The 23,417-nt window shown below is 40.6% G+C and overlaps 1 protein-coding gene across 1 annotated transcript in view; it reads right to left on the bottom strand.

Moving 5' to 3' along the window:
- The window catches only part of LOC119898117 (SNF-related serine/threonine-protein kinase-like), a gene marked incomplete at its 3' end in the record, with an annotated part of 35,580 nt that extends 14,192 nt beyond the window's left edge, over positions 1-21,388 (bottom strand). Inside the window, 2 exon segments of the mRNA XM_038712279.1 lie at positions 19,525-20,238; positions 21,108-21,388. Coding sequence (XP_038568207.1) covers positions 19,525-20,113 — 589 coding nt within the window.
- Between the last annotated feature and the right edge of the window lie 2,029 nt (positions 21,389-23,417).

Below are 23,417 nucleotides of genomic sequence, written 5' to 3'. Positions count from 1 at the left end.
CCCCTGTTCTACGGAGCATTATAAACTGTACGTCTACATACATGTAAGGACACACAGCAGGCCCAATACCCTGTACCATCTCTCTAATAAAGGCAGGAATCTGTGCGTGCGTGCGTTTGTATTTCGATTATGTCGAGAACCGTTGCACAATAAAGAATGACTAAACTTTGAATAGACAACAGTAATCATACAGTACTCATATTTAATAATCATAATTATCAAATTAGTTGCTGATTAATTTTATGTCAATAGACTTAGGGATTAATCAGCTCAGTTGTACAGTCCAATATCAAACTGTAAAACAGAATAATTTGTTGTGATCTGACTTTAAATGGTGATAAAGTTGGCATTCAAACCTTTCCTGTAACACAAGCAACACCTGGGTTCATCAAAGAGATATTTAATAGAGGCTTAAACCTGACTGGTGCTAAAACACTCAAAACCACATTCCATCTATTTTGTGTTAACAACAGCGGAAGAAAAACTAGGAGCAACTGAGGATACAGCGAGGATAAGGCACGAATAAAAACCGAAAGACTAAATACAGCTTACATCACTATTGTGGACATTGTGTCTGCACTACAGTGACCTTTTAGAAAGTTTGTATCACCGTTCATCTAATCCTTGTTTAAACCTGGAAACATTGTTTGGCATAATACTGAATAATAATAAAGTTATGGTCAAATATGTTGATCTTTCAGTTCTTTATAGTGCACGGACACACCCGTAACTCAAAACTGTTGATTCCCACACAGACGTAGGCAGCCCCTGCAAAAATAGAAAACAAGTGTAAACAGGAAAAGCAGCAGAGAATGCGACACAGCTCCCAGCACTGCGCACAACTAAAGGTCAGATCAAAATAAGAGTGTTCTGAACATTAGTTTTAATCTGTGAGGTGGAAATCTCCATATACTAGTTGCTACTTTACAGTTTACAGATAGCAGAGGCATTTAACTTTCAGTAAAGTGCAGACATCTGATAATGTTCAGCAGAGAAAACTGGGAAGAAAGCCATATCTGTCGGTTCAGGTATGCAAAAGGAATCCTTGGCCTTCATTAGTCAGCTACACAATAGGCACTTGTTTCCAAGCAATCTTCACATGAAACGCACAGCTGTAAGATTACAAGGCACGCAAAGGGCACACACAGTACTCACATTAAGCAATTCTATAGGCTGTCACCAACATGTCACCCGAAGAGCACTCACTCACTCACTCACTCTTCAGGCCTTCAGACCCTTAACACTCACACACACATGCTCTCATCACATCAACATAAATGGTACTGTCATTGGCAGACAGCTGTAGATCCGCTTAAGATCCCCTTCTGTCACATCCAGACCTGCTGCAGCTCCGCCTTCATCTAGGAGACTGCTGTCCTGCTTTACTTATCTGAGACTGGGCCACAGACCTGCTACATCTAAGGTTAGGGATGCACCAAATGTTCGGCAACTGAAATTAATCGGCCATAAGAACATTTACTCACGTACTGTACTTAAGTACAAATATGAGGTGATTGTACTTTACTTTAGACTTTTGTTTTCATGCAACTTTCTACTCCACTACAATTCAATGGAAATATTTTACTTTTTACTGCTCCTCTTTTATCTGACAGCTTTAGTTACTAGTTACTTTTACTGTTTTTCATACAAAACATAAAGAGTTTATAAAGTATACTACTACTACTACCACCCAACAATTTATACAAGTACAGCTAAAACATTTAGTCAATTACTGTTTTAATTGTGTCAGTCCATTTTAAAGTCAAAATATTTCGTGGTTCGAGCTTCAATGTGAAGATTTGCTGCTTTTCCTTTGAATAATTTAAATATTTAAATGTATTGCCAATAATGTTGAGGTTTTGACTGTTGGTTGGACAGAACAAGCATTGTGAAGGTGCCACTTCGGGCACTGGGTAATGCTGACTGAATTTTTACAAACCCATAATGAAATTAATCATTAGTTGCTGTCTGACACAAAACTTCAGTTCAAAATGATCTCCACCTCAACAGCTACAACAGTAAAATCCTGCTTTTACATTGATGCATGAATAATATCAATATAGAGATATAATCTATAATAACATCATTTTACTTTTATTAAGTACTTTTTCCTGATTATCCTTACATGCTTTCACTTAACATTTTCAATGCAAGACTTTTACTTGAAACATGGTATTTTTAAATGTAGACTAATCTAATAAATCGACTAATTGTTTCAGCTCTAGTGTCAACAATGTATCATAGTTGTGTAATCACAAGAAAACAAGCTAGAATGCCTTTGTGCAGTCATTTATTTAGTGTTTTATAACATGTTTTTAAAAATATAACATATGGTATATTTGTTTGTTAAAACTCTAAAGGCTCTGGACTGCAGTTCACCATCTTCAGACTTAAAAATGCCAATAAAGTCTGTTCAAAGCACGGCTTCTGTGCACTTGAGTTACAGTACAATGCACTTGCTTTATTAAAGAAACTATATCCAAATTAAGTAGAGTATGATTGTAGCCGTTTATTTCATGGGAATTCTGTTTAAAATGTTACTTATGTCTAAAAAATATTTATGTAACCTACTACCCAACAGACTAAAAAAATCAGAGTGCAAGAGACAGAAAGAGAGAACATGAGTGGGTGAGTGTGAGAAACTAAACTCAGACAGAACTTTTCTAGACCCATTTCATCTGGCTACTTCCAAAAGCAGAAGGAAAAATACAGTGAGCAGAGGTAGCAGGTCACAGATAAAGACCACTGTGTAGGTTTAAAGACAATATTTACAGAGCAAACTGACATCTTTCTGTAGATATTATAAACGTATAGAACATCCTATCGTATTTTTAATGTAGATCAATATATTATAAATTTTGTAATGGAGACTGAGCCATCTGTACATCTGTGTGTGTGTGTGCATTTTTGGATTTTTAAAATTCTGTATTTAATACTGTACTGGGCATAAATGTTAGATCTCTTTCTCTACACAAACAATCGTGTGATTGTGAATCAAAATTTGGTAGTCTGCGGCAGAAACACACAGCATCCTTACACCTCCCGTGATCCAGCCAATCATAATGCATTACTGTGTTACATCAACTGTTAATGCAGGACCGCGAGCAGATCTGGAACCAACACTCGCACTAATCTGCACTCTATTTTTCTAGTTTCTTCCTTTGTCTGACTGACTGAAAGTCTGAATATCCTCCTGGTTTGTAGCTACAGAGCCTTTGTTAGCAGCTGACTGTCCTCAGTCTGGAGAGCCATTACTGCACTTTGCTTTCCTCTGCTGGCTTGGCAAGTCTAATCATGTCTCTGCTTTCAAAGGGGGTCTGGGGAAGCACTCAGTCTGTACTTCTGAATACCAGGGCTGTCTGACACTTTTGAGCCTTTGTAGTGTGGCGTTTCAGCAGACATCGCCGTCAAAAAAAAAAGGGATTAAAACTTTCCAAATTGTAGATTCTTGAGTAGTTGTTTTATTTTGAAAGCTATTAACAGAGCATGGTCTGATTCTATTTAGAGAATTTAATGGTTGAAAGTCACGAAGGAAATGTATTCTTCAACATAAGAGGTTTTGTTCCACGTAAAATCAGTGGGGTTCGATATAAACACTTTGTAAACATCATACAAGGTGAAGTCTCCGAGATCCTATCTGGAATGTGAAGTTTCCAAATTTGCCCACCCTCAAAATGTAATGGCTGCAACTACTTGTAACACTAGTACATTCTCACCTACCATAACCTGGGAGAATAGTTTTAAGTGTGTGTTCAGGAAGAGAGAGAAGTTCAGGCAACAGCAATAGAGTCTTTGGAAAAGATATAAAGAGGAAACGCTGTCATAATGCTCGTTTCATCAGGCATCCTCCCCCCCCACACACACATCCTCCTGACATGTCGGTGCTAGAGATTCTGCTATAACCTGCAGCAAATCTTAAAAATGCTCATACAGATGCAAATACAGCTTTAAAATCTGCTAGGATTGTCCAAGTGTGTGACCGTGGCCTTGAAACCTTTACACCCATTTAACAATTCTCAGGTCCTTTCAATGCTTCTTGTCATGCTGTTAGCTAACTGCAGCATCAAAGTGGCTATTACCGTAAAACTTTGAATTATAGCCCGGGCTTTTATTTGCTAAAATCCCTGAACTGACCCTGCCTATATATATGGGACAGGCCTTTAACTCCTTTTGCACAAAACTGAAAGAGTTTATTTATTTCAAATAGAATAATACTTGTATAAAAATTATCAAATAATATCAAATACACGTCATTCATTTGATCCAGCTCCGACAGACGGCCTATGCGCTTTTATTTTGAAGTAACATCATGACAACAACACGGTGCAGGATGAGAGAAGTGTGGCAGAAGGTAGCAGACAGACAGCGATGGACTTCACATGACAGGATTCACAACTTGGATTTTTGGACTGGATCTTTATCAAAAGGTGTTTTGATTCTTTTGATCCGTAGACCCTTACAGACTAAAGGAATATAAATAATCAAGAAACGGACACATTCGGGCTTAAAGAGCGGACTTAAACCTAGGAGATTTTTAAGCTGTATTTGTATCTGTATGAGCATTTTTAAGATTTGCTGCAGGTTATAGCAGAATCACTAGCACTCGACATGTCAGGAGGATGTGTGTGTGTGTGTGTGTGTGTGTGTGAGGGGGGGGGTGCCTGATGAAATGAGCATCATGGTGGCTGTTCCACCAGTGTATGAATGTGTGTCAATGTTAGTTTCTGTTTGAGCACTTAGGCTTAGGTTTAAGAGGTTTTATACATCCAAAGAACTTCTATAAAAACTAGAACAGGCGTTAAATTGAGGCAGGCGTTTATTTGTCAAAATGTGTTCCCACACCAGGCCAGTAAACAGGATAGGCGGCTATTTGGGACTCGGCTATTAATTGAAGTTTTACGGTAGTCAATACAATCATTTTGAGATCTAAAGCATGCTACAGACACTGGAAGATAATAAGTGACGTTTAAAAAAAGAATGCTGGATAAAGACTAACCCCAGACATGCAAGAGTGCAGGAATAAATAGACAGACTAGACAGACATGCCACAGCTCTTCCATTATACTCTATAAAAAGGAAAACTCCCCCCCCCGCCTTCACTGACTGACTGAAGCTCAGACAGTTTCAAGCAAGTGAAAAGTAACAGTGCCACTTTTTGTGGTGGGTTATGAGGGATTTGTTCCTGTACAATTCCAAATGTTAATTGTATCACTGGGGCATATTTCTCCTCCTCCTCCTGCCAGTGAGAGAAAGCGCAACAGATGTTGAAAAGAAGCATGGCACAAAGGAGAAGCCAGGATGCATTGATGCACTCAGCATATCAGCGCGTCACTGATCAGCGGAGGAGGATGTGTTTTGGCGTGAGCGGATATGAAATAAAACATGTATGTGTGTGTGTGATATCTGTGCACTGTGTCATGTGCAAGTGACTGAGACAATGAAAGACAGGGTCGGAGAGTAAGACAGAGAGGAGGGAGAAATATGCTAGCTCTCAATGACGAGCAGTGCTGCTGTTGCTGAATATGGATGAGAGCCAGAGCCCCAGAATAACGTGCAGCTCTCTCCCAGGCATCTCCTGCCTCATGCTGTCTTATATTAGCATGATGGCTGTGGGCTTCTCGTCTGCTCTGAAGATGAAAGACACTAAAATCCCTAACTACTAAGATGGTTAGTAGTTAAGTTAATACACCATTACTTTCTTGATTAAAAGCCGCCGCCAAACAAGTTCACGCAGTGATGATTCACTGCCAGGTAAATCTCTGTATCCGCAGGATACCAGTTTTTAAATCTGGTGTCTATGACAACATTCCCATGCTGGTGAACCAGTAGTGATGTGTTTTACACCAACTAGCAATGACTGGTTTGCCACAGCTAGAGGGGGGAGCAGCCAGTCAGTGTGACAGAGTCTATACATCAGAAATAAGTGTGACAGTGTGTAATTTCCACAGGGGGGAAAGAGTACTTAAATATTCTGCTTTAGTAAAAGTACGATTACTTTGATGAACCTTTACTAAAGTACCAGTAAAATTACTGGTATAAAAATCTACTCAAGTAAAAAGTAGCTCATTAAAAATTTACTCAGAATAAACGTTACTTTTTCAACCTCCTAAAATAACTTATTTACACTGATTTAATTAAATCGCAGTTTTTTGCAATTTGATAAGGGCACAAAGCCATATCACGCTTTCAATTTAGGTTGGTTTGACAGGTGGAGCTTGGCTCCTCTTAATAAGACATGACATGTTGTTTTTGCCATACATTTCTATTTTTTCATAATATCATGGATCATGCGTATAAATCAGGAGTGTCAGGATTCATCTACTCTGACAATCACCGACGGTCCTCAGCGCAGATCTGTTACTGTTACTGAGTAACTGTACTGTGATTTAAAATGTAGTGAAGTACAATACTTCAAACAAAACATACTTAAGCAAAAGTAAAATTACAGATTATAAAAACTACTTTAAAAAGTACAAGTACACAAAAAACAACTCAATGACAGTAACGTGAGTAAATGTAATTCGTTACTTTACACCTCTGGTATTTACTCTGACTGTCAGAGGGCGGAGACAAAGGTTCCACACTGCAGGTTAAACTATGTATCTGAATACTTCTTCCACCAGTGCTTAACACTCAGAATATATGGTATTTCAGGTATTACCAAAGTGGTGGACTAACTGTCCGACCAACATCTCTATCTTAAACGCCGTGAGCATGGCTAAAAATACTAAAGACAATATAGGCTATGAATGTTGTGTAGACTTCTTGGCTAACAACCATGATAAAAGTCAACTAGGGTAAATCTGAAAATGATTCAAAGCAGAGTTATGATCCATCACATCTCCTCTGCACATGTAATTAACCCAGCAGCACATAATTACCTCCACCAAGGAGGTTATATTTTTTGTGCCATTTATGTCTTTGTGTGCCTGTCAGCAGGATTGTGGACTGGTCCGATCATGAATTCGGTGGATGGGTGTAGAAAAAAATGAGGCATCAGCTAGAAGCAACAATATTTTGAAATACTGTAAGTTTTGTAAATATATTCAGAAATATATAGCGGTTGCTCTTGCAGATTTCTAGTGACCCATGTGTTTGCCCTTGTGTCCTGTCTAACACAAGGAAACCAACACTAGAGTGGATCCAGACCTGTACTGACCGCATGTTCTGTGCATATTGGCCTTTACTAGGATTGGATGATGAAAAGTAATCAAAAACAAAATTCAGAATCTCTCTTTTAATCATACGAATATTTTCCCCTGTGCGTGTTCATGTACTTTCCCCTTAAAAGATAGAAGATGTTAGCTTGCGCTAACCGCCTTCACTTTCCAGCAGTTGGGGAAGCAACAGAGACTTTTATTTTAACACAACAGAGACTTTCATTTTAACACACTGTGACCTACACTGTAAATTTTAGAGGTGCTCCGATCAGGATTTTCTGGACCGATCACTGAAAGCAGTATCAGCCGATACCGATCACTGGGTCAATTTGAAGCCTTTTATTTATCATGTAGCATTATACAAAGGATTTTTCCTGCATAGAGAAAATTTTGGCGCCCCCAAAAGACGTTTTAGCGAGTGCAAAAGGAAAATCACCAGCGCCAAAATTTATTTAAAAGTTTTCTACGTGACGCCTGCCTGCTAATCTCCACAGGGAGATTTTGATCCGGTAACCTTCATGCATGTGTGCATAGTTGCTTGTCAAAGTCACTTTTTGTGAACCGACCAATCACAGCCTGGTGTAGGCGGGGCATTAAAAAAAGGTTGAGGCCAAGTTTAGAAATGTTAAACTCGTTGTTTTGGAAGCACGGTTATTATTATTGTCAAGTTAGTAATTTGCATAAACAAATGAGAGACTAACCACTACGTAGAGCATTTTTCTTGCAGAATAATTAAATGACTGAAAACAAGCCACAAAAATGAAACTATTGTTTTGCACAACTGGAATTAATATTATAGCTAATAATGGTAAGCTATAGTAGCCTATTATCTGAAATTACAATTAGCACTAATCAAACCTTAACGACAGTGGTGTAGGCTAATATCAGAAAATGGTTTTATTTGTGAAACAGCTGAATCAACTATATATTAGTGTGTGTATGAAGGTCATCGCTATAATGACTTCTGCATATATTTATAACACGATATAATGCGTCCATAAGACATTATAACAGTTGTTATAAACACTTACAAACATGCATTAGACGCTATAGCAAAGTTCATAACGTATGACGACGTTTTGATTTAATGTTTTATAACTAATAGTAATACCAGTTTATATCAATGTGCGGCAAGAATCTCCGACCAAGTTCCAAAACACATTATAACCACCGACTCTGCCTCGTTATGAATACACTTTAGTCACCAGTTACAATTAGTGATATAAAATGGAATAATAGCTTATAGTAATGTTTAAAGTTATATAGCACGGCTTTGTTTGCTTTAAGTGTTAAAATATCTATCCCTGTATAATATATTTATATATATATATACACACACACACACACACACACACACACACAGTATCTCATATGTGTGTGTTCTGTATATAGCAGAGAAAAGTGGGTTGTGTAACTACAAACAACCCTAGGCCCTCCTGGGACTCGCTGCTCTGTGTAAAAAAAATTTAATTAATAAAACTGTATTGGTGCCATAACCACAGCAAAGAGCTTGAGCCCGGAGTAACCTGCAGTATATATACACACACAACTCCTTCACATACACAACCGCATAAATACTTTCTCTCTAAGCTATACTCAGGTACATTTATCTATTTGTGGTATTAATTTATTGTTTGTGTGTGCGCGCTCAACATTGTCTCTTGCATGAGTCTGCGTTTGTAGACATGTGCCCAGGTTTGACCTACGCCAGAGATGGAGAGAGGAGGCGAGCAGAGGCCCCCCCAGGGACCACAGACATACTACCTCACACCTGGCTCACCCACAGCAGAATTTGTTACTATAGCAACGTTCCCCTTCTGAACTTGGAGAAATAAATGTGCCTCTGTCAGGCCCCTCTGGCAGATCTGTCCACAGATACACAACATGGCAGCGCTACACATCTATGCCTAATAATCTTTTTGTCTCACACAGGCAAAGCCAAGCATTTAAGTCGGCGAATTATATTTCACATTTACATTTTAAGTGCTATGTTCCCAAGTGACTTACAAATACAAGCTTGAATTTATATTCACACCAGTAATGCAAGCAGTTCGCAATGAATACAACTCCACTCTGCTGGTATACATGCCGTTCTTTCTGTATTCCCATCTCAGACTCAAACAATGCTCTTGGAGGAAACAGGAAGGGGTGAACCCTGCCCCCCTACACCCCTCTACTCCCCTTCTCCCTCACCTACTCAACCCTACTTATGCTCATATTTGATTCCTTTATTTTTATCTCTCTGTCTACAATCATATACCTCAATCCACTTGTCTTCATTATTTATCGTCCTGGCATCCAGCCATCTCTTTCCTTCCCAACCTTCAATCCTCTATATTCTCCAAAGTCAGCATCAATGTATCCTCAGTGGGGTCACGGTACTTAACCTTTAACCACCACTCCCCTTCTTCCTCACACACCTTTCTAAAATTGCTTATCTTGGTGTTGCAGCTTAACTTGTTCCTCTTTTCTTGTCCTCTTCTGCCCAGTTCCCCTTCCCCCAATCCACAAACACATACATCTGCGATCTCCTGAACATCCTCTCCTCCTCCTCCTCTCTGTATTACAGTGGCACCATGATGCTTTAATTAGCGACTGTGGGATTTGTCGCTTGGCATCTTTTCCTCTCCTACTCTGCATTCAGGCGTTTTGCTCTGATAAACCACCATGCAACTTGAAATGCCAGCAGCAACAGAACCAATAACAGGGGACCGTGTTGAGGAAACTGGACCAGATCAGCACTGATAAAACATTATCAAGCTCCATTCATAAAATGGAATTACAGTGTTGACAAAACTCTTTCACCTCAAGCTTCATTTAGGAGCCGTTCTGAAAAGCTTTCGACCGTCTCACACAGTCCTTATCAGCAGATGCTCAATGTTCCATGATTCTGAGCATTTCTGGGATTGTGTTAGAAATTGCAGCCCCTTTCACTCATTCATGAAACCCTATAAAATAGACACTCATCATCTTACTTAATGCACAGTTTCCGCTTCCGGCACAAGGGACCTTATTTCAGAAAAATATTTACGGTGGTCATGGAGAGAGACAACTTGTTTTTTGATCCTGTTTGAACTGTGCTCTGAATTACATATATGATGTTTGTGAGTTTAAAAGATCATTTTGTCTCGCACAATATACGTCATCAACATGTTAGCTAACGTTCATTGCTTGGTTGGTCCGTCCGGGAGGGGCGGGACTTGTGATTTTGGATAATTTTCTGAGATCGCTCGACTTTAGCTTTTGCATCTATAAAATGCAACCTTGTGGAAATGCTTGGGTACTTATTTATAGTACACACATTTCACACTTCAGACGCCAAAATAAAATAGTCTACAGTATATTTAGTGCACTACATAGGGAATAGGAAGTGAATTAATTCTTGACCTTAGAAATAGCAGTCAGGAAAACCTCAAGGTTTATTTAGTAGCTGTTCTGCAGCTTTAAGCTTGCAGAACAGCTACTGCACCTTACAGCGTCGGACAGTTGAGTTTGCTCAACTGCCGTGAAAATGTACATTCAAACGTTCCATGTTTCTGAGAACCTCTATGACCTCTCAATCATCTGTTTCACAGTGCTTTGTTCACATCATATTTATATACAGACAGGCTGGGCAGTTTGGCCAGGTTAAAACCACAGTCATCAAAATGCCCAGATACTCATCTTTGGAGAAGAATCCAACTAGCCAGCCTGCAAGTTGACAAACATGTTACTCTGTATATGAACCAGTCAGGCAATTAGCATGCCAAACAGTCAGCTAGTTCTACCCAGTGGCCTGTGATGATTCATGAGTGATGGGCCTCATTGCACACAGCAGCACCACCTCTCATTTGTCATGGATCACTGAAATGAATAATTACACTTAATCACCTCTGTTTCCCTGTTTGCTCGCTGTCCTCTCTCTACAGTGGAGTCATACTGTGATAATAGTTAATCCAGCAGTGTGTCTTTCGTGAGACGACACTTCCTTTATCATTCTCCTCTTAAAAGGGGACATGTAAGACACGTAATAAGTCCTTATTAAGTTTGTGATTAAGACGAGAACTAACAGAATGTGGCTGTGATAAAATATTCTTCACCACTTCCGTGTCAGCTGGCGGTGGACAGAGATACTCACAACAAACAAGAATACATTTGCCTGATTCACTGTTTAGCAGGGTCACCAGGCGCTGGTCAGATGCAGTGCAGCGCTGGCTGCTTTATCTAGGATGTGAACTTTTGGATAGGTCAGGCAGAGAGGGCCTGTCCCACTCACTGTGTGTATTAATAGCAGATGTGTCAGATCCAGAGCAGACCAGACATCTGCCAGATCAACCTGGACTGTTGTTAGGGAAACGGAAGGAAATGGAGAAGATGAGAACAGGAGAGTCAAAATGGAAACATCTCACACTGAGGTTGAAAACAGATACTGGTACAGAATATGGCAGCATGCTCTGTGTGACATATCACGCACCTCTTCTGCCTTCAGCTCATAACACACTGACCATGCTGTAAACCCTGGCTACAAATCAAGGTAGTGGTGGAAGAAACAGCTGCACAGCGTAGCTATCCAGGACATAACAGTATTTCTCACATTTTCCAGTGGAAACACTGGCGCATCATGATACTTTATCACTGCAAATGGGCAGCACTGACTGCTGCATGATAAGCTAATTAAGAGCACACATTCACACTTCTATGGGTTGGATGTTATGCAACTTAATCCAGAGTTTATCTGGTAGGGATAGAAAAACAACTAATACGGTGATTTATAAAGTATCTGTGTCAGATGAGGCTTTAGCATACTTCAGCAACAGTGACCTGATTGACAGACAACCTGCAGCAATTGGTAGCAACAGATCCTCTCTGACTCAGAGGTGGTGGCGTGTGAAGTTGCAACATACAGTCATTAACTCATATCAGAACAGAAGCATCCATCTAGTACTATACTATTACTGTCTAGTGTTAAATAAATATCATTATCTTGTAGAGAATAATGCAGTTGAATCATGTAACTTTTGACAAACTGAAAGGAATCGCAAAATTCGATCATAAAAATTAAACAGTAAGACGCGGAATAACTGTGGAATCTGCCAAAATGTGGATTAAAAAAAACCCATAAAAATCTGCTTTTTCCTTAGCATTATAAGAGTTTGTTTTTACAGAACTTAAGCCAATTCTCAAAAGTGCAACCATATCGGCATCCCTCAAGGGAGCAGTGGCCAGCTGCTGTGCAGCCAGGGACCAACTCCAGATCTTAATCAGTGTTTGGTCAATGACTGATGTTTTTGATGGCTGGGGAAACCAGAGCACCTGGAGGAAACCCACGCAAACAGCCTGGGACACCCAGGGTTTGAACACGGGACTTTCTTGCTGTGAGGCCACCGTGTTGCCTAATACTCTACTTCAAAGTTCCTTATTTAAAGAAGGTGAACAGAAAACATTCAAGCAGGCCCAGTAAATCAAAAACAATTTGTGAAGTCCAAAATTGGCCAATGTTTCTCTAAATAACTGGAATTTAATATCAGTCAGAAAGTTTAACAGACTTCATTTGATTAATATGATAACTGAAATTATACTACTGGGTCACACTGGTTGGGTTCATCCAGCTGCTATAAGTCAACCTCCCTGATGAACCTGCACAATTCCTACTAACCTTCAATCAGTCTGTCTGATATGCTCAGTTATCAACTAGCACATAGTATTAGCACACGCCTCTGTGTGACAGGAAAATGTGTGTATACTTCTGTGTCTGTACATGCACATCTTTTAATCCTGGTCAGTCATTACAAAATGCCCAGAGCAAAATGCAGCTCAAACACAAATAAAGGCGGTCAGAGCTGTAGTGTGTCAATGTGTTACATTCACAATCTAACCTACAATGTGAATTTGAATATTGTTTTGTGTGCCCTGTCCAAATCCATCCAAAAAAAGAGGAAGTAAGCCTCCTAACTGGTTTGTAAAATCAGCATGTCATTCACAGGAAATCCACAGCTCCTCATTTTGCATCATAAAGTCTTTTACCACAATTAAATTGATAGACTGTAAACTCTGTATTATCATTATACACCAGGGTTCACTTTCAGTACACTGCTCAAAGGGGTACTAAGACAGGCTTAGGGGCAGAGAGTGTAAATACTGAAGTTAAATCAGATAACATTTACACCAGTGTTATACTCCATCGCTTTTGTTACCATCGGATATACTCTGATGGTAATGAACCAAAAGCCAGCAGGGCCACTGAAGGCTGAAGGCCATTTAACACATCTGTAACACAGAGTCAAAAGGACCAGCGTTTTATGCCAGAACAAGCAAAAAATTGAAGGGGCTGTGATTTACATGTTTTCATAGATCAAATAATAACATGACAGAGTTCAGTCCAGACTAATTGGTCATAGTGGGAACATGTTTTTAGAACCTGTCTTTGCCATGCAGCAGCATAAACTACGCTATTACTTGAGCCCAACTCTATTAGAAACATTTACATTTTGGTCTTTGGCCCAGTGGTAGGAACCAGAAGAATGAGTTCCAATCAAAGCAAGCCAGTCTGTGTCAACACAGGACTGTGTAAGCGCAGTATCCTGCCTCGCTCTCATCCTCTCTTGGTCCAGTCCAAACAATAGCATGGATTAGCTGTTCTTCCCATCTACTGGCAGCAGCCAACAGTAACCAGGACTGCAATTAAGAGCCCCTCTGGCTGCTCTCGAGAGACACAGATCTAATCAGATCTAATGTCTCTGCAGGGCACAGGCACACAGAGCAGTCAATACATTGATATGGGTCATCAATAGCGACTCATTGACAGGAAGGGCTTTCCACCAGCTAAAGAGTGCCTAGAAGACAACATGTTGAACCTCTTAATAAAGCTTTAACCCTGTCTCCACTATCAGTTTGTAGATTAAGATAAGACACTTCCCTCTGTAATGAAACTACTAATTGTTACTGATTGCAGTGCATTTAATCCTGCCTCCTCTTTCATTTCTGTGAAGGCGATATGCAAAGACAAGGACTGTGGTTCTCAATTATACCGATGATATTAATATTAACTAAAAACACACGCTTGTTTTGGCTCCAAGTAAGTGCAGAAGAATGGTTTCCCTCCCCAATGGATGGTCGCTAGAAACCCAAAAGTAAACCTCTCTGTGGCCTGGGTTGCATATCTACAAACAAAAAGCACTTTCACACACACACACAAGGCTAATGGCTCTGACCACAACATCGTAAGCCCCACAACAGCCACTGCAACGTTTGACTAAACTGAACAGAAGATTACAGACAAAAGACACAGTATCAGAGAGTGATAATCCATGTGGTTCCAAGTACTCTCAACACAAAAACTGCAGAGGGCTGTGGTGGCCAAAAGTAGGACCTATGCAATTACTATCAGTGCCTATAAGTGCATTACACACAGCAGCCACCTGGCCGAGAGCACAGGCTGTTAGGTCCACAAAACAGCCCTGCATATGGACTATCAATAATTCTGACAACAGCCTCTTAGCACAACACAGATGGTGGTACAATACAAATTCATGGAATGGAAAGGGCATATCATACAGCAACATAACGGCACAACACACTATTGGCCTATGGGGTACAGGGCTGCACCTCACAATTACTCAAAAGGTTATTCTCTCAATTAGTAGTCTAATTTCCAAGTAGGGCTGGGCGATATGGCCTAAAAATAAAATCTCCGATTTTATTTACTTTAATTCAATTTACGATTTTTTCCGATTTCCCCCCCTACTTAAGGAAAGCAATAAGGTTTGTTGGTCAGTGCGGCTTTGTTCATCGCGGAGAGACTGGCATTTTTCATATTCGGCTGGATGTCTCTGTTTCAGGTGTTGGAATAGGTTTGTGGTGCTGCTGCCTTTCACTGCGATAGGCTTTAGGCAAATGTTGCAGCGTGGTGTCTGTTGTTCCACATCTGTCGCAGCAAACCCATACCAGTTCCAAACAACAGATGACTTTATTCCTTTCTTGGGAACAAACTTCCCGCTCTCACCGGTAGCCATTTTGTCGCTTGCTGTTGCTGTTTAGTGTATGATGTTGTCGCTATGGGAAACGAACACTACGGAAACCCCGGGAAGCCAAAAATGTGCTATTACACAAAAACTCGATTTACTTATTTTTTAAATCGCCCGCAACAAAAAATTCGAATTAATTCATTCAATCGATTTTTCGCCCAGGCCTATTTCCAAGTCATTGCTTTGTTATGATATTAAAATTAATAATAACGGACCCTATTTGTCAGATGCCTGATCAGAAAAATAAAGGATTTCTTTGACACACAGATTAATTTAAACACTGTTTGTCAACCCTTTCCCTAAAGTGGAGACCCAGTACTTTTACTTCATTTAAAACTTACATGGTTTTCTTCCATCACTGGAGTAATATTCAGCAAGACAATCACTGGCAAATGTATTTTTGCATCAGTTTGGGTCAAGGAAAAAAAAAATTTAAACAACTGACAGACTGTAACAACAGTCACAGATTGTAATGTTAGTTAAAGCCATTTCCTCACAGAAAATATAAACCAGCAGTATGTTACCATGACAGCAGCAGTGCAGAAAATCAATTTTAACTGATTAAACTTTATTGACTACTACTAATAGAAACATGTTTGCCGTGTTGATCATACTAATATATCAGGCTTGTGTGGGGACAAACAGCATTGCTCCAGACTTATCTTTACTAGGAGCAGCGTTGTAGACCCCAACTTAACATTTTAGGGGCACATGCAGAAAATTTAGCAGCGCACACTTTAAATGGACCTGCAACGCAAATATTCACATTTTAACTGTATTACGGATAAATCCTTTGGTGATTAATACAGAAACTACAATGTGCTGTTTTATTTTGGTTCAGTCACATTTTCGATGAACGGTGCTTAACAAATGCACATAAGATAAAATAAGATACTTTTATGAATTTGACTCCAGGCCACACTTTTCACGCAAACCACCAGACCACTAATTTTTTAGACTAACCACATTTGTTGATGTAACAGGTACCAAACTAGATATAGATTTGACCCCATGTTCATCTGGGTAGAAAGTTATCCACATTACAAAATACAATTTGGGACTGACCCTTAAAAGCAGCCTATCTGGACAGAGATTTCAGGGTGGCATTGGCTTTGGGTGCACCCTTAGAAACTCCCAAGAAATAGCCTTACACCAATCACAGTACAAATGTACGAGACTACACACAAATTTAGCCCACACTTTTAAAAAAAGAAAATGTGATATACAGAGTTTGTTCAAATAATTATCTTTACATTAAAGCATCAATCATAACAAAAGGGCCTATCCAAAAATGTCACACACACACATACACACACACACACACACACACACGTTCACTAAACTTGAACATAAGCTACAACAATGAAAGTAAGTAACGTTAGGCCTATTATGCAAAAGTCCAAAAAGCTCTCCTATGGCCTACAAAAAACATGTGATTACCATGTTCACTAAGAAAGCAAACAGCACAAAAATAAAAACATCAATCTTTCAATAATACCTAGAAGATATATTTTACCCACAGAGATTAAGCAGCGCACAGGACTGCTGCCATGGTTACTACCCAGAGCATGTTTACTCGCACAGAGCTCGTCTGTCTGTCTGTTCACATTAGAAGCGCAGAGAGACCCGCCCCATGGGTCCCAACAAGTATGCAGGCAGAGCGTAACTAAAACATGTTACCAGCTGCGCGGAAGTGGAAAACAGACTTATTAATGTCGCCAACGTATATGTGGGAGGGAAACAGAGAGAGAGATGCGGACACAGTGGATGCTGGATTCTCCTGCTTGGTATGTTATCGCTGCTGCTGGTCAAGTTGTCAACCAACTAACTAACGGCAGGCCAAAACGGCTCTCAGGACGCCGGGAAATATGCCAGTGAAGACTCACTCCCTCGTTGTTTTTCAACCATGTTTTTAACATGGAAAAAAAAATTGTCAAATTTGCAGGTCACACATGTGCGAGTAGTTGTAAAAAGTACTGGCACTGTCTCAAAAAATGGTCGACCAACATTTGGTCACAGTCTGAAGACCTGAACAGGATTTGTGGTGCTGTCTTGCTGCTGCTGCTGCCATCTTGACAAAAGTGCTCAGAGACGCTTTCGCTTCAAGTGTTTGTGCCTCTTCAAGTGTTTCGCATTCATAGTGCTGTGATAAGCCTTTTCCAATTTACAAAGCACCACATTGTCTAAAATACACCCAAAGTTTAGATGGTTGTAGGAGAGATTTTTTAGCTGCAGCTTGTTCTCAGGGGGAGATCAATGCTTAGACCGAGCACAGAACTTCACTGCGATGCCTCAACGCGTGTTATGCAAATGAGCGTATTTCTGTGATCAAATACGTCTATCAGCCACCCCAGTCCTAACAGAGTACACTTTAGACTTGATGTAGAAACACTCTCTATAAACGTTCCCCGCAGCATCTGTAGTCTCACTGGAATAAAGTTTAATACTGGAAATAAAGACATAAGACAACTGATGACTAATTAAATGTATTTTTCTTTCACAATGAAGCCCACTTCATTTCATTCAGCCCCTCCTGCCTTTCTAACAAATATGTCTAGATTAAAACAAATGTGGGCCAGTAGCGGCCCTTGCTCAGTGCTGCCTTAATTTTGATCCAAACTACATACCTGTAAAGTTTTGGAACAGCATCTCGCACAGTGTTTGACAAAGACAGACATAAAAACATCCGGCAAAGTTCTCAAAACCACTATTATATCCAGGACCACATTTTGCCATGATGACACACACACACACACTCTAAAACTTGTGCCAGTCTATCTACACCTACTCAGTTTGAATATGATTTAGTGACTTCAGTATGTTCAAGACCGAAGATAAATAACTTAATAGGAACCTGTTAATCAAAAGACTAAAACTTCACATTCACATGAGACTGAAAGATCTAGTCCTACACGGCCGATCATATGACAGCTCATATTACAGGTCAGTAAGCTTAACCAGCCGTGGCTTCTGTAAGAACCAAACATGAAGTGACCCCCAGATCCCTGTGCACCAAATGCAGCCAACAGCAGTAAGACATAACATGGACAATATAGGATTTTTTTTAGCCAGCCATTCATTCAGACTCTCTTCATCTTTCATGATATTCCCTACATCACCTAGCTCCAATATGAGGTGAAGTTTAATTCATTTTGAACAATTGCTCAAAGAGCACAGGGCAGTTCCACAGAGCAGTATCCCACTTCCTTCACGGTCAAAGAGTGAACCATAGCAAGTTCTTAGGATGAGTGTGTGTGTGTGTGTGTGTGTGTGTGTGTGTGTGTGTGTGTGTGTGTGTGTGTTCTTCAATCAGAATGTAACCACAGTTTCCTCATTGCCTCTGCCGCACCTCTAAAGTTTGTGAGAAAGGGGAAGCATATAATACCTAGTTGACTGCCTTAGAAAGCATATTCTATGAGCATAAACAATCATGAGAACAGATTCAGACTCCTTCGGGATTAGTACCACATGGACAACCACACCAGACAAAAAAACAAGCTTAACTGGGTACATCTCATTACGCAATTCAAAAGCTGGTCATCCCATGTTTTTGCCATCGTTGAAGCTACCTGATCTGAAAGCCATCAGTCATGGAAGGACACACAGTCTGTCTGTCTGCACTCTGTCAGCCCTCATAGAAAATCAATGAGCCAGTTAATTTAGTGCAATGGGACACCCATGGACATCAGTGCTAGTAGAACTGACCTTGTAGCACATGGCCTATGGCAGCCTGCGAAGTGTCAAATACTGTGTCAAGTACAGCATTCTGCTACTGGAACAAACACACACCCTGATAGAAGTCCAACTCGGTATATTCTGTAGCACAGGGCCCTGGCACATGATTGATGGCTGTTTTGGATTGAGGCTGACCAAACACAAAAACAGACCATGGCGAACGGTTCAGGCTCTGTAAGCAAACTAACAGATCAGGTGTTACAGCAAATGTGTGAAACAGGTGCTAGCCATACTGCCAACCTCATTACAGCACTGTGCTGAAGCTGGGTTTTAACATGACTTTGATAAAGATGCCCTGCACAGTTTGATGCCAAAAGCCTGTGCTCTGACACAGAGACATGCTTTTTGGGAAGGTGAGAGAGTTTAATAAGTGGACTGGATACCGAGATGGTGCCATAGGCAGCAAGCCTAGTCCATCCAACTCAAAACAATCAATGCATCATACAAGATAAAACAGAATCTGTGCCTGTGTGAAAGCACCAGACTTTCGTAAACAGGCTGAAACAACGATCTAGCTCACATCCTGTCTGGTAGCACTGCACTGCAACTCTCTAGCATTTTCTAATTAACAGTGTGACTCATTTCATTACTTTAGCATCATTCATCAGCCTACATGTTTTGCATACCTACGGCTGGAGCATCATACTCATCACCCAGCAGAATTTCTGGTGCAGAGTATGCGAGAGATCCACAACTGGTTGTCAGCTTTTTCCCCGGCTGAAACTTGTTACTGAATCCAAAGTCAGTGAGCTTGACCAGCCCTTGTTTCTCGAAGAACACCACATTCTCTGGCTTGAGGTCCCTGTGCACCACATGCAGCCGATGACAATAGGAGATAGCGTGGACAATCTGGGCAAAATATTTCTTAGCAAGCTCTTCATTCAGACCCTCCTCATGTTTCATGATGTAGTCAAACATATCCCCTCCATCGCCTAGCTCTAAGATGAGGTAAAGCTTGGTCTGAGTATCTATCACTTCATACAGGCGCACAATGTTGGGGTGCTGGACCAGCTTCATGCAGCGGACTTCCTGGAAAAGATGGCCAGTGGCCACGGCGTCTAGCTTAGTCTTGTCGATCACCTTCACTGCCACTTTCTCCCCAGTGAAGACGTGGCGTGCCAGCTTGACAACAGCAAAGTGGCCACGGCCCAGTGTCTTGTCGAGGTCATACAGGCCAGCGATCTTGCCATCATAGCCCCGCTTGAAGCCTGCCATAGCTGGTGAGGGCGATGGGGAGAGGGGAGCCCCCACTGTAGGCAGCAGCAGGTTTGCTGAGTCCTGTGTGTCCAGCTTAGCTCAGTTCATCGAAGGCTGAAGGAGAAACCCATGGCTCCATCTTCCTAAATGATACAAGACACACAAAATTGCTACTGATTAAAAAAAAAAAAAAAAAGACATATTACTTTACATTTGCAAAGTTCACCATAATACTGAATAAAACATAAATAAGCCCAAATAAATGTATAACACTCCCCATGTTCACCTCATTTGTCAGACAATACTAATGTATCTGTCCCCTCCCTTCACGCGGAGTGAAGCATTGAGCAGAATCATGATTTGATATATTACTGAATGGAAGAAGTTCAAGCCTATTGAACAAAAACACAAGCAAGATAAACATAGGCGCAAAATCACCTGTACGTTAGCGCATAAAAACTTAAGATAGTTAACACCAAATCCTCAGCGACGTTAAGTTAACGTTACGGCTTGTTTTGACAGGATGACTGCTGGACTCACGTTAGCCAATTTATCCTGATGCGCTGCCTCGTGCTGCTACAATTAACCTAGTAAAACTTTCCTACAACAATAATAAAACACTTCCAACTGTCGCACGTATGCAGATGAGCTGCTACCACAGCTGAGTTTGACAAGACTATCTGTCTGTCCACTGTCAGCTGCATAACGGGCCCAGCGGTAACACAAGCGACTAACGTTAGCCTAACGTTACCAGAGGCTAGCTCGTTGTTCATTGATTGGTCAACGTTAGCTTACTGGCTGACAAACGTTAACAGCTTTCGTTTTTTAACGTTACAACGTCACCCGCTAATTCACAAACCCACCCCAACAGTAACTTACTCTCCACACGAACACGTTTAGCCGTGTAACAGAGCGCTAGCCTTACAAGTACACAGGTGCTGCTTTAAATACCACACGGCTAGCCATAGTTAGCATGTAGCAAGCTAAAGTTACTACGGCTCGCTCAGCTCACCTCTCCAGCTTCCCTTCGGTAAACATAAAGCCCCGAGTCCGGTCTTTACCGGGTGCCTCGCGTCCTTTCGAGCGCTCTCTGTTGAAGCTTATCGCAATTTATCAGACAAGACGAGGATGGTACCGCCTCTTCGAGGTGACCGCGGCACTCAGAAGGTGCCTATGCCCGGGGATCATCCGTAAAACGAGGCATTGCATCGTTGGCAACGGCAGCCCTGATCGGAATCGTTGTATCCTCCCAGTCGAGGCGGTGGGGATGTGACTGTGATGCTACCTTCACGTGCTGAGGAAAAGTGTCCGAGTTTTTTTTACGCAAACGCGTGGGACGTCACACACGCTCGGGAAATTATTTCTACTACTGTTGAAGAGATATGCGTCACAAATGGTTAATACATTAATTAAAAACATACTATACAACGCCAAAAATCTCTCCCTTTAAATCTACAATAAGTAGACTGTGAGCGAAACTAAGGTTTCTAATTTGACCGTTTTGATTTTTATTGATATTACATTAAAATGCGTTTACGGGACAAGATGTATTTTTACATTTTGGGAGCTCGGAGTCAGGTCGTTACGAGGACCACTTGAAGGCAGCATAAACGCATCACCAACCGCATTCGACTCTGACGTCAAACAAAGTCTTTTAATTGGGAAAGGTTGCTGAAACAGTCTGTTTGCACAACAATACATCTAATGTCTAATTGAGAAAGGTGTGGCAGTTTAGCCGTAATGAGAGGCAGCGTTTTTAAATGCTGTGTTTTGAGATAAGCATAGCAGGACGCGTCCGACATGTCGACCAAATAGCCAATAATTTAACGCAAGGTGACAACATCCGACAACACCTGATGTGGTGATCATCCTTACATATTATCATATTATTATCATAATAGTTATACTACACAGATTTACACAGCCTACGTTTTTATGCAATGGGTCCGTCCGTGGTCTTCCCAATAAACGGCGTGCAGTGACACCTAGTGACGGACCACCGTAAATTTGTTTTGGCCTTCACTTGACTTTCCTGAGTCTGTTCCTTCTCTGATTGGTTGCTGCTGTGACTTTGAAAGAAACATATGGTCTGATTTTGGCGGCATCCCTGGTTCTTTCCACATAGAGAAGAAAAATTCAAGGCTGAGATGTCTTTTTAGTTGAGTTTTCAAGATGTTCCCTAACAATACGTTTTTGTTTCTGTTTCGCTTTCTCACAAAACAATGTTTCCCCACAGCAGTTTGCTCTCATTCGCTTTCTGCAAGATATTATAAAGTATCAACTTAACCAATTTTCATTGCCCTTAGGGTTGTGTACTGTATTTGCAGTAGTAACATTAAATACAATATATACTTAAATATATACTTAACTTTCTGACCAGTCACCATCTCTATCCTGGTGGTGGTGGTCTTTTCTGGGAATATCTTTCAGAGGAACGGTGTTTATGTCTCCAGGTAGAGTACAGACACTTGGAGATTGTACAACAAGTTGCTCTATAACAAGCTGTTCTGGAAGCTTATTGTGGACACCATCTGTGGGTATTTGAGGTTTTAACCAGAGTGTGAAAGACAAGAACATAGTGAGCTAGACTTTCTAGACTGTAGGCCATGCCTTTAATATTTATGCATACTGAGATTTCAAGATCTAATAATTTCATGTCATGTCACACACACAAAAAAAAACAATAGCCTACTGGCAGTGTTGCTTGCTTTTCTGTTTTTAAACTCAAGATGGGAGTGTTGCTTTATATTTGATATGTCACCACACTTTGTAGGCTACTTATACATTATACATTACAGTTTGAGATTTACAGGAGTTTGTTTAATCTTTTTTTGCAAATGATCATCTTATTACATCTTTTCCCTTCACTGAGCCTTCAGAAGAAACTCATGAGAGTGTCACTTAAAGGTATCATAGCGTAATTTGACATTGTATTATGAATATGCAATGCCTTTTGTTTTCCTATTTTATTTGATTTTGCACTCTGCATACATGTTCGTTCTGTGGAGAAAATCCATCCATCCATCCATCCATCTTCATCCGCTTATCCGGGGTCGGGTCGTGGGTCCTGTAGAGACCTTCATCATTTATTATTAACATTGCAACTCAATGCAGAATTTTTGGGTAGTTCAACACATGAAATATAAACTGTATGGGGCTTTTAAACACAGGTGTAAACAATAAAATGAATGATGGCTGAATTCAGTTTAGCTGCTTCGGTTTCAGGGTGCTGGTATTGTGCATGCTGGCTCACTGTCACACTGTCATTGCTTAATGAGACACTTGAAGCAGAGCCATCGGTTATGTTAGTAACACCTGTGCT

Source organism: Micropterus salmoides, unplaced genomic scaffold (genome assembly GCF_014851395.1).
Source record: "Micropterus salmoides isolate LMB-PRFRI ecotype aquatic unplaced genomic scaffold, ASM1485139v1 Ms_hic_scaffold_11, whole genome shotgun sequence".
NCBI lineage: Eukaryota > Metazoa > Chordata > Actinopteri > Centrarchiformes > Centrarchidae > Micropterus > Micropterus salmoides.
This window is presented reverse-complemented; position numbering and strand designations above follow the sequence as displayed.